General features: G+C 38.1%; 1 protein-coding gene across 3 annotated transcripts in view; it reads right to left on the bottom strand.

Annotated features, from left to right (window-relative positions):
* Positions 1 to 303: 303 nt before the first annotated feature.
* The window catches only part of tbc1d4 (TBC1 domain family member 4), a 77,599-nt gene continuing 62,203 nt past the window's right edge, over positions 304 to 15,699 (bottom strand). For all 3 annotated transcript variants that reach the window (XM_031897106.1, XM_002931938.5, XM_004911830.4), the window contains 9 exons: positions 12,405 to 12,565; positions 10,669 to 10,878; positions 8,782 to 8,937; positions 7,092 to 7,250; positions 6,571 to 6,815; positions 5,412 to 5,571; positions 4,583 to 4,752; positions 2,034 to 2,210; positions 304 to 1,032 (listed from right to left, as the gene is read on the bottom strand). In XM_031897106.1, the coding sequence (XP_031752966.1) occupies positions 799 to 1,032; positions 2,034 to 2,210; positions 4,583 to 4,752; positions 5,412 to 5,571; positions 6,571 to 6,815; positions 7,092 to 7,250; positions 8,782 to 8,937; positions 10,669 to 10,878; positions 12,405 to 12,565 (1,672 nt within the window). In that variant the 3' untranslated portion in view covers positions 304 to 798. The remainder of the gene's footprint in view (positions 1,033 to 2,033; positions 2,211 to 4,582; positions 4,753 to 5,411; positions 5,572 to 6,570; positions 6,816 to 7,091; positions 7,251 to 8,781; positions 8,938 to 10,668; positions 10,879 to 12,404; positions 12,566 to 15,699) is intronic.

The raw sequence follows: 15,699 nt of genomic DNA, 5'->3' as shown, positions 1-15,699 counted from the left end.
TCTCTCTTTCATAATAATGTGGATTTCTGAATGTAAATCAAATTGTTTTCTTCAGAAAAATAAACTTCTCTGTTCTTCAGTGTGAACAGTAAAACATATGGAGATTATCATTTCTACTTATATTTGCCAAAGTAGGAACAATGAGGCTGATTCATAAACATAGGTTTTGAATTGCACTGATGAGATCTTTGCTTTCATTCCAGCCTGCATTGCAACTTAAAACCCAAGATAGTAAACCCCATCGCCCTACTATGTAGTGATCATGTTAAAAAACAAAGTTAGCTGAGTGACAGTAGATACAAGGACAGGAACATGAACAATTTATACAAATGTCATACCAGCAATGTGAGACATGCTGTTCTTTGGAAAATTACATTCACTTTTTTTTTTTTCAAGTATTTTTGAATACATTTATATACTTTTTCTACAACGACAGTTAATGACATTGCAGAGTGAAAAAAATATATGTACTTCACACATTGACTCTTGGTGCATTCCAGTGGCTTTATATCTATACATCTTGGATAAAAACCAAATCTCATGCCACCTTCTGGCCTGGTGTGCAATAAGATTTTTGTGAAACCGTGGATTTTGCATAATAAAGTAACAGGCATTTTCCACCTTACTGCAGATCATTACAATAGTGTTAACTTCAGTCTTTAATGTGGCAGCCCAAGCCCCTCCACTTGGTAAAAGCACAAGGCTCTACACGCATTGTGCACTTTCCTCCTTCCAAAAACATTTTGCAACTTTTCGTTGGTAAGACACAGAGTAGGTGCGCAGCCAAACAGCCACAGCTTATTGCTTGTTTCCAGCCTTGGTCCTGTTGTTAGGACTACATGTGGTATTTTTCAGCAAGAGTTCACAGTCTGTCAGAACATTGGTCGGCACATATTTTTTCATGAGCTCAAACACATTCTGATAAGCTGATCTTTCCTCTTCCATCGATCGGACTACATTTCTCAGTTTATTCTCTCTGGACAAAATATTTTCCACATTGGATTCCAAGCTCTGAATCTTCGTATGTGCTACCTGTTAGGGAGCGAATGGGAAAGCATTGAGGCAGGAAATATGCAAACTTTGGATCACGCAGAACAGTTAATTCATTAGAACTTGTGAGATGAGAGAAAAACCCATGGTGTTTTCAGGCTCACACCTCAGCTGCAGCAGGATAAATAGCAAAACTCACGGTTTGTCAGCCCCACTTGTCTCTCTCTGTATACACCACTCATTTTAAAAGGATGGGGGGGGGGGGGGGGGTTTGCAGCAATTTCTGACAGATGCACATATCATGGCTGCTTTGTTTTTTTTGGAAGAGACACATTATATACTGCTGAATGTGAATCCAAAGAATTTCATTGAACATTTAAAAAGAAAGAAATTGGTACATAGTTAATTGATCAACAGGTGTACAAGGAAGGACCTAGGATGTGGATTGTAAAAAGTATAAATAAATATTCTATATGATTAGGGAAGCTAGGTGGCGTTTTATACATTTAAATTAAAATAATACATTTGGAATGATTATCAAAGCTCTGACACACATCTTTCGGCACTGCTACCACGGACTCATTAGTACCTTGCACTTCAAACTAAATCCCAGAGCTTAATGGGGCAATGCGGGTACAAAAAGTGTGATGCACATGTACATGCAGGATAAGGTTTATACATGGTTGTCATTACAGCCATGTTCTGCTGTTTTGGTAGGGAGGAGACTAAATTGCCCAACTTGAGCCTACAGCATCAGTGTAATAGCCTTATGATGGATCAAAGGTGAGCTGAAGAGTACAAAATAGGTTTATTTAAACTGCATGCCAGACTCAAAACATTTGCTTTAAATATGTGTAGAAATTCAGTGTTCTTAGCTCCAATATTCATACCAAGCACTATAAAACATTCTCTATTCCTTAATTAATTAGGCTTGACTGTTAAATAAATGAGTGTGTTAAATAAATGGAATCACATAAGTACAGTATACTACTAAACAAAAGAAACAGCACATGTTTTGTTACATTGGTCTTTCTCTGCCCCACCTGAAGTTTTTCCAGTAAATCCATGTTCTGTCTCTTAAGCTGATTATTGGATTTTTCCAACTTGTGGAAGGACTCATTGTCATCAGAAGGAATGGAAGCCTCCAGCATCTCATCATTTATGACATGGTACTCAACCTCATAAGCATGGAGTTGCTTTGAAATGTCCATCTCAAAAACCTACAAGCAAACCCAATTTTAATCTCTTTGCTTTTTATTGTTTTGTTTTTATATTTACATTTTATAAACAATACAAGTACAATTAGGCATTGCTAGAACAGTGTCCTACAGGTCTTGTGACAAAAAAATGTCTATGTCATGCATTGCATAGTGTTGATCAGACTTGAATGGTAACATCATAGTATGATAACAGAGACGTACCTTACCATAAATATATTGAATTAGCCATTTGTGTCAAACTTTTGAGGGTAGTGCCTGGCAAGATATGTCAGTTTTATCGCCTAGAGGCTGTCATTAACTCATTTTACCCATTGTTTTACCATGGGAGATTGTGGACATATCCACTTAAAGTGGCCATAAATAGGCCGATAAGAGCTGCTGATGGCTTGAGTTGGCAGTTTATCAGCCTGTGTATGGGGCCCTCAGCTGGGCCTACACAATATCTGGTTGATATGTTGATCAGGCAGGTTTAAAAATCCTGTTGGGATGAGGCGCACATCGGCTACCTCAGCAACCTTGCCAAACAAGCAGATCTTGTCACAAAAGTTCACACATTGGCAGTGCACTCCAGGTCAGCATAAAAAAGCCGCTACAGGTGATATTAAAATCGATCAACCTTTATTTGCACATCTAAAAAACACAGCTTGAGGTCTTACGTGTTTCGTGACAGCGCACTTCCTCAGAGACCTCTCTCCATTTCTTACACATAGGAAATATATACCCATAATCCCACCCATAAAATTACCATGTCCAATGGCATCCGTTACAAACATATACATATTCCAAGAACTAATTAGATGTGCCTGTTAAGTAGTTAATTGTTCACACAGTTTTATATCCTGAATTTTTCAGGAAAAAAAGAAACCACATAACATTATAATGACAGTTACAATCCTTTAGATAAACACATTGTTGCAGCAAATTAATCAAACTATGAACTGCTTTTAAAAGTAACAGCTTATATCAAATGTTAAATTCAGCCCTTGAGGTTGCCTTGTGCACAGTTTATAAATCCACTTCACTTCTGCCCTTAACAGTTTTGATTGTATATCGCCCCCTCTAGGTCCTGCGGTCACCTTTTCAATTCCCTGCAGTCTCACATACCCTACATTACCATTACTGTACTCACTAAAGTGCCTGGAGACTGTTGTAGTTTCACTTCTTGATTTTATTAAGTTTAAATGTTCTCTAGCCCTCTCCTTTAGTGGCCTGGTGGTACAGCCAACATATTGCTTTAAACACCTCGTGCAGGTAAGCAGGTATACAACTGACTTAGTATTGCAGTTTATATAGCTCCTTATATCATAGCGCTTATTAGTTACACTACATACAAAAAAATTCGAGACATGTACTGCTGTGCACGTCATACATTTCCTTGCACCGCACCTATACATCCCTTTACTTTATAACCAAGTGGTTCTTTGATCACCCCGCACATACAAACTAGGAGCTAAAATAGAACCCAAAGTGGGAGCCTTTCTCGCTACCATCCGGAAACCTGAATTGAGAATTCTTTTAAGGGCTTGGTCAGCATACAACACCGGTAGATACTTTCCTATAATCTGTTTAATCTGGTCAAACTGTCTACTATACTTAGTTATAAGCATCACTGGGCTAGCCTCTTTTCTTTCTCTGAAATTCATATCACTTTTCCTATTTCTCTTAAGCAATTCCTGTCTATCAGTTTCTAGTGCAGATCTTACTGCCATTAACTTTTCTGCATAGAATAGTAGATAATCTCACCAGAGATATGATTTTAATTAAGGGGGCTAGCTCATCCACTAGGGCCAGCAAACACACTTCAGGGGAAAATAACACCCGCAGCAGGACTTGGTTTGAGAGATAAGTCACCACTCTGGACTAATAACTGTAAATTGTAGGCATGTTCTTGCACACAACAAGTGAAAGCAATTTGCTGGCATTAAGGACTTCTACCCATGGCGTCTTTCTTTGTTTTTAACGTTTATATGAAAAATAGCCTGACACTGCTGGATTTTCTGTATCTATGGGTTCAGTAATAAATTGCATCAGTTCTTAAGTCATATTCTTAAATTGGTGATGTATAATGCTTTTTAAAGTCAAGGCAACATTCATACTGATGGAAAGTACAGATCAAAACAATAACAGGCAGTAGAAATATGCAGAGGGAACCTGCATTGTATATCTAGTAGTCACCAAAAAAAACAGCCATTTATAAAACACATTTTAAGGAATCCTAAAACTGCTATGGAAGGCTTTCTAAATAATTGCCTTTACATTACAGTACTTCATGAGTATCCTGAACAGTAACTTAGTATTAAGACCTATTCTGAAGGGAATCGGACTAACTAAGCCATGTGCAATCTATTGGTTCTGGCCCCAAACTGGATTACCTGTGTAATAATTTTTTCCATGGTTTCATTTGTCATTTCTGGTATCATGCTCTTCAGGAAATCCACAATACTCTCAAAGCTGTCCCGGGCCATAATAAGTGCTTCGCTATTACTGAGCAAGCAAAGAGCCACTTTGAAAATGACTTCAGTCCCTTGTAAAAAAATGATATCTGGGGAAAAAATAAAATTATGTTTCAGAATTAACAATGATGTGAAAGAAATCCAGCTATCTTAATGAGAAATCATCTACTCAATGTACATTTGTTAAATAAACACATCAACGAAGTACAATACTAACAGTATATCCGTACAGCTAAACGACAACTGCGCAACATTATGGGAGCTAAAAAACCACAAAAACTGCTTTTGAATTTGTTATCTTGGAACCCAAGCAATACATGAGAATGGATATTTGTTCTATTACCCCCTATTTTTTTTAGCAGCATTAAAAGGGATTGAGACACTGTTAAATGCTGAAACATGTTGGTACTGGTGTAGATTTTTCATCTTAGTTTGTAGTCTTGAATCGCTTGCCTTTCTGTTCTACCTGGTTGCTGGGGTTGAGCAACTATAAAGGAGATGCAAACTAAGGAAATGTTTTTATTATGCGACTATTCAGACCCTCTCATCATCTTTGAGTCATTCAAACCACTGTTTGGTTGGTAGGGTAAGTTGCACCCTAGAAACCAAAATTCTAAACTGGAACCTGTAGATTTTTTAACGGCCCAGTTTAAAATTTTTAACTGGAAATATGCCAAACAATAAAAAAAAAAAAAAGAAAGAAACACAAAAACTAACTGCAAATGTACTTATCGAATTGATTTCTTACCAAAAACCCTAGCAACAAAACCTAAGGGAAACTGTGAAGCGAAAAGTGTGAGAAACCAAGGGGCTGCATAGAGGCTTGGGTTGATTTCATTCTCCTCCAGGTGGTTATAAAGATCTCGGTGGTAGTCGTGGAGAAGCCGGGAAAGCTGGTACATCTGAATCTAAAACAAAGAAATGTTTCTGTTAGGATCTAAAACACAGCAAACCCTCTTGCTTCTTTCTTTGTACCAGGGCCAGATGCAATACACCTTTTAGTACTCAGAGAGCTTAGTTCAGCTTTAGCCAAGCCATTTATTCTGATTTTGTATGTAATTCCAATATCTAAAAGGGGATTACAAAATCAGCCTGGCAATTATAAACCTGGAAATTCGACATCTGTTGTGATGAAGTTAAAGGATCACTTTCAAGATTATGTATGGCTTTATTAAGGACAGATATATTGATAATTTGATAGTAAAACCTTGAAGAGTGTGGTTTAGTCAATCTACTTGCCACATAAACGACTCCTTTCAGGTCTGTTGGTCTTGGTAACATAGTATGTACATTGATAGGAAATGGACTACAGGACCGTGCCCACTAAACCACTGTACATTTTGTTTGCTTTGTGTGCACAAAAGGGAGGGTGCTGATCCTTTGAGCACCGTGCTGAAGTATTTGGAAAGGCCAGGGTGTGCTGTGAGTTCTTTTGATTGCAGGACTGTGCCACCACATGGTTCAGTATACCACTTGGTTAGGTAGGTATTGGCACCGTTCCAAAATGAGCCAATTAGAGAAAAAATAGCACAACAGAGAGAGTGCAAGCTATGCACATACCTCTGCTGCCTTAACACTTGCCCTGCCAGTGGGCCAGGTGGCTGACAAGCAGGCATCCTTGCATTGGGTTCCCTATCAAGGGAAGCCCCCCCCCCCTCCCTCTGAGGCAAACTGAAGAGGTTTCAAAATGTTTTTATTTTTCTGCCTGGCTCTGATTGGCTAACATTTAGGCAAATATTTATTAGACAAAGGTTGAATTTAATGCATGATGTAGGCTTTTAATTTAGGTTGACTATATTAATGTTATTATGTAAAATATCAGAGAATATCAAGTGGTAAAACATGTGTAAACATGCAAAGCATGTGTATATAGTATTTGATATGGTTAGCACTGGCATTTCATGTACCTGTAGCGACATCATATCAGGGCGGTACTGCTTGCGGAAGCCAAGATCATACATGAGAAATTTCAGCATTTCAAAAGCTTGCTGTTCACTCATGTGCAGGAGAAGTACACCGGCCACAAAGCTTATTCCCTGGCAGTAACCAACTTCTTTGTCTAATAATGAGTATGCTTTGAGAAGATTATACAGTGATAACTGTCCTGCTCCCAGCTGGGCAGAGAAGTAGGGATGGGTGGGGAAGGTCCTTCCTGAAAGAGATGAAAACAGTAACATTTATTTACACATATATTACAATACACAAGTACGCATATATTTACAATATACTGAACTCTCTGTAACTTAAGGCCTGTCTCTTTTGAAGCTCTTAAAGGACTCAGATGCCAAAACAATTTGGACTAATTTAGAAGCCTTGGTAACTGGATCAAATTTGCTTCAGTTGCAACAAAGTTGCAGTATAATCCCAGTAATCAAAGCATGGTCATACAAATAAATAAGAAAAATGATCCTAAAACCACATAACATACCTAAATCCACAAGAATAGCATGCTGCTGAGCTGTAAGTTGCTTGAGAAGATCATTATATGAAACATCAGATGGTTGCTGTTTGCTTGGTAGCCGATGTCTCAGCCGATACTGCACAGAAAGGAACTGCCATATCTCTCCACGCTTGCCTTTCGGTACACCTGTAGAGATACAGCACAAGTTATACTGAACATACTTGTACTGTCAATGCTCTACAAATCCAGGATGGAGCATTCATTAATAAAATCAAGGATAATGGACACAATTAAAATGCATGTTTTGTGCCAACATGGTGTATAATGCGCAGGTTAATTCAATTCATCCATAGTCCATAAATAGACATCTCACTGGCAAAATGAACATGAGTTGGCAGTGTTTCTTATTTTCTAGGGAAATTCTCACATTATTCTGGGTGGGTTATTTTTAGGAAACTGAATCTACACTAGTGCATGTATAAAATATAACATTATAAAAAATAATACTGGCAAAAAAAACTCACATTCTGTACACTTACTTTACACTCCTGGTTTTGGCTCTTAAGAAACACTGTAGCAGAAGTCAGCTCTCTTCCAGGCCTATTAATAAGCTGGCTTCTTCTACACTGCTTCAGAAATCACAACCAGAGTGCAGGCAATAGAAAGGGACAGACAGAAATTTTAAAAACATTTTTACTTTATGCAAATTGGAAAGTTGTAATTACATTTTTGGAGGATGTCCCCTTTATCTTTTGCTGCACATGTCTGTGTGATTAATTCTGTAACGAAAGACCTACTAGCTCTAACAATGTTCATTTCTTTTTTGACCTTAGGTATAAGTCCTAGCCAGTGTACTGATAAAGGAGGAATTGACAACTTTTCTTAGCTTCTGTGGACAAAGAAAGCAAACACAATGAACCAAATGAGCATAACTTTACCTGATCTAATCTTTGGCCACCTATGTGCTCGGCCATATCGGGCTGATATGATCCTTTGGCCATCAGGCCAACAATCAGATCGTAATGGGCGCTAATGCAAGCGAGGGCCACGTGAATGGGCTCATGTGTGCTCAACCTGATGGGATTTTAAAACCTTTCTAATAGCTGTATGGCTAATTTCACCCAGAGATCTATCTGGGAGGAGGTCAGAGAGGGCCCATACATGTGTATGTTCTGCTTTAGAAAGTTTGGAAATTTACACGCATTTCATGAAAAAGCATATGTCTTAAAAAAAATAAACACACATTTATGTTGCTGGAGGCAATTTGGCGAGGTGTACTAACTTCACTTTCTGCCACAAAATGTTTATCACCAACAGAACGATTACTATTTATGCGCTGCATCTGACAGAGGAAGCAGTTGCAATAAGTCTCATCTACAGATGGAGCAGAATTTCTTTTGACATTTGGGTCACAAAGCACACAATGTTTTCAATAGGAAAAAAGACATGTCAGCACTTTTAAAAAGTCAAAATAAAGTCTGCTCCATCTATATTCAACAGAATAACATGGCAGAAACAGTATATATACATGTTATCAGATACATTACTACTCTATGTAGCCAATTAAAAATAAATATTTGTGGTCACATTTATTTCTATTTCTGACAGTTTAGTGTATAGGGAAACACACATACACACACACGGACTGTGCATGCTATGATTTCGGTTTGGCTGTTGAAGAAGAATCACAAAACAATGAAAAGTTAAGGGAATATACCTTCTTTAAGAGTGGCAAAAATCTCTTCCATATCAAACCGAATCTTTGTTCTGCAGTTTAACTTCTTATCCCAAAGATTTAAGACTTCTTTTTGGCACAATCCAACTTCTTCATAGTCCAATTTGACTTTCCGGGATTGCAGTTCATCTCTGCTTGCTGAAACCACAATTTCATATAATCAAAAAATCTACTTAACAAGGAGACTAATATAGCATGATCAGAAAGGTTTGTGTTTCTCTCTGGGTGATAAAAAGCTTTGTTCTACTAAATTTATTGTACAGGTTTAACATTAAAATATGGCAGCCACATATCCCCTATTTTATCACATCTCAGCTCTTACCTTCTGAAAAATCCAAGTATATCAGAACAGAGTTCTCCTCGATGGCACAAAATACAAAATAAACATTATATAAATTGTACAGTAACAAAGTTGAAGAGCATTTTTGCTTTACCTTATAATAAATACAATGGCATGCCTCTACATTCTGCAAATACATTATAAGAAAATTATGGAATATTTGGTTTATTAAAGGTAGATCCAATGTACTTTATCACTCTAACACCCAGAGATAGAAAAGTGAAGGAGGGGTATGTGAAAATAATATTGTATCATCCCATTCATTCCAGACATATGGTAATGGACAAAACCCTGCCCAGCCTACTGCAACCACCCAATCCATAAGATTTATACAGGAAGCCTTTCAGCAGCTTCTGGACTACTACTCATAATCAGCCAAGGGACTGTCTAGGAGGATGTAATTTGTACTCCTGAAATGGGTTTAATATCCATACCATTGTACCAAGTTTCTGATTGCATTAGTAAGTATTCTAGAATCTATGTTCAATCTAGATATATGTGTGTTATCTATGTGCTTATCATACCCTATTTATGTACTGCATATTTTATCTGTGCCTAAATTGAGGGACTTCTGTAGTGAAATCAGTGGATCCAAGAGGCATCCAAGACGATGGAAAATATCTTACAGGAATACTGTCAAAACACATCAGTTGGTAGAGCTTCTCCAGCAGAATCCTGCATTGAAATCCATTTTTCAAAAACAAAAACAGATTTTTTATACCGGTATTTAATTTTGAAATTTCACATGGGGCTAGCCATAATCTTTATTTCCCAGGGTGCCACAGCCGATCAGCAAAACAATGGGAAGGTAGCAAGGCAGCAGCTCCTAGTAGATATCAGAACAGCACCCAACAGTAAGAAATCCAAGTCCAGCTTGGGACTCCTCCAGTTACATGGGAGAGATGGCTGCCTACAGACTGATGAAAGCTAATTGCTGAATGGCTGCAATGGGTTACTGCACTGAAGCAAAATTGCCCACACAAAGGGTTACTTTATACATGAACACTGCTGTCCACAATGACAAATCTACATCTGTACATAAGTAGCTGGTTTCAGAAAGTATAGAAATTACACATTAAATGTTCTTACCAAAACTACAAGAAATTCATCTAATATTTGCAATAAAACTTTAAGGTTTTTAAGTGCCCGAATGCATTTCTTAATTTCAATGACAAGACCAGTAACAATAAAAAGAAAAAAAATACTAATTATATATATATATATATATATATATATATATATATATATATATATATATACATACACTGATAGATATTATCGGCCTGTCCACTAACATTAAATACTTTAGGGCAGAAGCAATCTTAGGCCTGCAAAACACATCGCATTTTGACTGGCGCAGTAACGGAGATCTACTGCAGTCTCTTTATATTCAAATGGTCAGAATGCTGTGTGTTTAAACCCTATGTGAGTAGAGAGTCAAAAATGATACTAAAAGCATGCACAGCTACAACCACTGTTCTAGAGAAGCTAGTGGTACTTCCAAAATTGTAGAATAGTTTGTTGCTCACCTTCAAGCTTCATATTCTCCTTTTCCATCCGTAGTAACAATATCTGCTGATGTATTGCTTTCTTCCACAGGTTCTGAAAGTCTTCAGAGCTTCGCTTCCCTTCTGATTGTAGTGCCGAGTCTTCTGCCTGAAGAAGAGCAGCTAGAGGGTCTTCTTCCATTGCAGGAGGAAGAGGAGATAATGGCAGCAAGTCGTTCACATCGAGCTGGCCTGAAATACAGCACAAAACAGGTCTATGATTGGTCTATATATGTAACTGGCTGTTCAAATTCACACAACATACAGTACTACAGTCCATTCTCATGTCTGTATCCGACGTGAAACATAATTCTTTAGCTTACTTCATTTCTCAGACTTCCTAGTTTGTGTTCTCTGTAGAAACACTATACACTTCTCCTTTTTTACGACATTAGAGCCCTTTGTATTTTAGTTCCTTTTATGTTTTTTTTAACTAATCAAATTAAGGTTATAACATTTCATTGGCAGTTTATTGTCCTAGTTTAAATGGAGTCAAGGTGCTGGATTTTATTTTATCTAAAAACATATATTTCCAACATGCAGAAACAGTTTAACTATTAATAGTAAACAAATGACATGAGTTACAAGTGTAAACATCCTGGTAAATGTGTTTTACTCCTACCTCATTTCTGCAGCCTGCATAATTGTTTATTAATGGCACAGACTGCATGGCAAGCAGAAGGACTTTGCTTTGAGTGCACTGAAGGGACCATAGAAAGCAGTTACATTCTGCTTTCATTTGCAGTAGCGATGGCTTCATTTATATTCATTAGGCAGGTATCACTGGCTTGGCAACAAGCATTATTCACCTAATGTCTGCCCTTCTTTTGGCACAATACACATACTGTAAAACTGTTTTTACCCGTAAAGAAACTAACATATTCTTGTCTGGTTGTTTTTTCATCAGATTAAAATAATAAAATATAATAAAATAAAAATCTAAAGGAAAACCTCATGATTTCTTATGTTGCCAAATCCATTGGCATTTTAGGGAAGAGTAAGCAACACAAACTACTATTACTTGTGGCATTTCTGTGCAAACTGTGCTTAAATTACCCATCATATTACAGTGCTGGTGCTATAACAACAAGTACACATTTTTTAGAAGAATGTACAAGAGCACATGACTGGATAAACAAGCATTTATAAGATGGGTTTACATTGCATTTCTTAGCCCTTTAACACCAAAAACAAATCCCAAACACTTATTTTTTGCAAGTTTCTGAAGAATAGCAATTTATCATAATTTAATAGGAGATTATGTTAATCCAATAATGTATGGAGAAGAGGCATATCTGAGGCATTCTGAGTGGAAATGGATGCACAAACTAGGGAGCGTTGGAGAAGTACAAGGTTTTAGAAAGCAAAGTAATCTTATAAAATAATACAACCCCATAAATACAAGTTTAAACCAGGGCCATATAGTCAAGTAATTTTATATAAAATTACCTTTAAATTAAGAGTCAGGTACCATACTTAACAATAGAGATTGATTTTAACTAAATATTCAATGGTAGCTTATAGAGAGCAAGAGATTTCCTACTAATTCACCTTTTGAATCAGAGAAGTTCCCAATATATTAACTGAATCTGAAACATAAAAAATGGGATCTCCACCCAAAAACTTGTTTTCTTAATGAAAGTAAAATGAATTCTACATATATTCTAATATAGATAGATAGATAGATAGATCTCAAAAGCTCAGCTTTGTTCTCATACCTTTATGCTGCATATCTGATAGAGAGTTGGTCATTGGAGATGCTACCCTGAGGAAAATCCGCTGCCGCCACGATATTCGATGTGGTATTAGACAGGACCCACTAGCATTTAATGAGTCGTTGCTACATGAAGAAAATGTTCTCCTTCGTCCTTCGCTTTCACTAACGGTGGAAAAAAATTCAAACTTATATTAGATATCAGTAAAACACAAGTTTATCCAGTAGACATAGATTCACCAGACCTAGCCTGATTCAGATTCATATGTTGACAAAATTACATTTATGTAGCAAGATAAAAAAAAATGTTGATGACCCAATAAATTACCCCAAGTGCACCACATTAATTGCTCTTGGCAACCTGTTGCAGACAGGCTCCTTTCCATAATGCTATTAAGCGGCCTCCCTAACTCCCATCTTTCCCCCCTACAGTCTATATTAAATACTGCTGCCAGAATTCTCCTCTCATCCAGGAGAGTTCAGGCCCTTCCCCTGCTAAAGTCCTTATCGTGGCTTCCTATTAAACAAAGAATATCTTACAAACTTCTTCTCCTAACCTTCAAAGCCCTCCATTCCTCTGCTCCTCACTACATCTTTTCCCTTGTGTCTCCGTACGTTCCTGGCCGACTCCTTCGTTCCTCGCAGAGCAATCGTTTGGTTGCGCCCCCCACTACTACTGCTGTTTCCCGCCTTAAACCTTTCTGCCTTGCTGCCCCTTACATTTGGAATGCCCTCCCTGATTTCCTCCAGAGAGAATCCTCCCTGAGTCTTTTTAAAACTAAACTTAAAGACTACCTTTTGGAGCACTCACCCAGCACCTGATCTGGGAACTAGCACTTATATTGTAGTGTCACCCACTGTGACCTACAGCACTTATACTGCATTTGCCTATTTGTGTCTGTAAGTTACCCTCCCATATAGATTGTAAGCTCTACGGGACAGGGACCTCCTTCCTCTTGTGTCCTCGACTCTTAACTTATTGCAGCTGTATTTATCTTGTATCTATCTGTATTTATTGTTGTACTTTGTATTTATCTATTATCTTATTAACACCCTGTTTGTATTAATGTACTCTACTGTACAGCGCTGCGTACACAAGTAGCACTTTATAAATAAAGATATACATACATACATAATCCACAATGAAAAACTTTTTTTGACAATTATTGAGTAACAATAAACAAAATGAGAACCTTTTAGAAGAGGCAATGATGGAGGAAAGAAGAGAATAGAGCACGATTCAGGTATGTGGGTTTACCCCACCCTTCCTTGAATGATCACCAATTTAACATTAATGATGCAGCAGCTTAAGAAATACTAGTTGGCAAGCATTTCAGGCAATAAAAACATTGTTTATTAAGGTGGCAAGCCCTTAAGAAGGTACCAACTGGTGACTGGGACAATCAGTGCAGGCTATTACAAATTGAACTATTCTGAAACGTGACTTTGCAGACTGCAGCAGCAAAAGGGTTAAATGAAAAAGTGTCTTTTGTTTTTTTTTTCTTGTTAAACTCCTCCCATTATTTTTTTGTTTTGCAGCTTCTAAAGGAGAGGATGGGTCCTAAAAGCAAGATAGTGATTATCCTCTAGTAAGTTAGGTATCACAGAGTAAATTATTAACAGGATTGATTGCATTACACTTGACTTGTGTGCATGTACCTTGGCCTAATTTCTTGTATTATTAGCCACCAATGGTTGTTTTACTATGCTGGACTATGTTGAACTTCAACACTTAAACACAACACAACTGATATTCCTTTACATGTTCTGCACACTAGGAGGCAGTATATATGTAATCATATGATAGAAAGAGGTCATTTTCCAGCTATAAGCACGTAAATAAGTGGGGTAAACCCACCCTTAATAAATGTGCTATGAACTGCAAGAGATACAAGCAGTAAACACACTGTTTGGTGTATTTTCTACCAGTCTTAAATGCGGTATAAAATTAGCACCAGGGAAAATGCCTGGTTTAGCAGCAGCTAATTCTGTTTTCAGATAAGCGGATAGGAAAAGGCGGATAAGCAAGTCCTGGAATAAATGGAGGGTGAGTAGGATAGGTCCTCCATTCCATACTCCATTTAGTATTTTCAGTTGGCCAGCTGTAGGGAGCTGCCTGATTAGGCTGCAGGTGAGCAGAAAATAAAAGAGCTGTGGGAATACACAGCAGTGGTGATTGGTGATTGAGAGTGGGGACTCAAAAGAGAGGGGTTCACTCTCAGAACGGGGCACAGGGCAGGAAGGTTGCCTGACTGTGAGGAACTCCCAGAGAGGCTGGGGGTGCTGCCTGCCACTGCAAGGAGCAGAGGGAGCATGACCAAGTTAGGAGTCACCCAGAGAAGTGTTAAATACCCAAGTGAAGGGTCAGCAAGAAAAAAAGGTCTCTCAGAACAGGGCACAGGGCAGTTGCCTGACTGTGTGAGGAACACCAAGAGGGGCTTGCCATGTGCCACTGCAAGGAGCAGAGGGAGCCATGATCAAGGTGAATGCCGGAACGACAAGGCTTGGTGGCTAGCCAAAGTGTGCCAGAGGCTGGAGAGACCGCAGGGTTGAGTGAGTAGCCCGACTGTTTACGAGTTTGAGAGTCACTGTGGATGTGTGAAGGTCATTGGGGATATTGAGAAGCCCCGAGAAAAAGGTTCCACAGTGTGAGAGTTACCCTGGTAGATGAGAGCCATAAAGAAGGGACAAACCATAACCATGTTTGATCAACCGTTTGCTGATAAACTGCGAACCATTATGTTTATGTTGGGGGGATGTGCCCCAAATAATCTTATGTTTTTTGAGAGAAAAATGTGATACCACATGCAGTGTCCCTGTCTCTTATGCTCCTGATCCTCTGCATACCTGCCTACCATAGCTAATTCCCGAACAATTACGTGTACAGGCAGACAGCATGTCACAGAACACAAACATAGCAACATGGGAGTCAATGTATTCCTTACACTTGCAGTTTATACTCAATCTTAAAACCACATAATACACAACAGAACAAACTTTTAGACCAGGGTTCTGCAGCCTGTGACTTATTTCTGAGTATACTGGGAACTACAGTGTGGAAAAACTTGGCCCGATCTTATTTTTTCCTGTCCTAACACAAACAGTAAAATGCTAAATAAATCAACAAGTACAGCACTAATCCTTATTTGGCAGGAATGTGAATGGACTTCAGGATTAGCACAAGCCATGCAACTATTTCATTTAAACATTTGTAAATTACTATGTCCCTCCTCTACAGATCCCCTGTAACTAATCAGAGGGTAATCTGCTCACCTGTGGAGATTAGAATTAGAATCCAA

Source organism: Xenopus tropicalis, chromosome 2 (genome assembly GCF_000004195.4).
Source record: "Xenopus tropicalis strain Nigerian chromosome 2, UCB_Xtro_10.0, whole genome shotgun sequence".
NCBI lineage: Eukaryota > Metazoa > Chordata > Amphibia > Anura > Pipidae > Xenopus > Xenopus tropicalis.
Note: the sequence above shows the minus strand (reverse complement) of the source record. Positions and strands in the feature narration are given on the sequence as shown.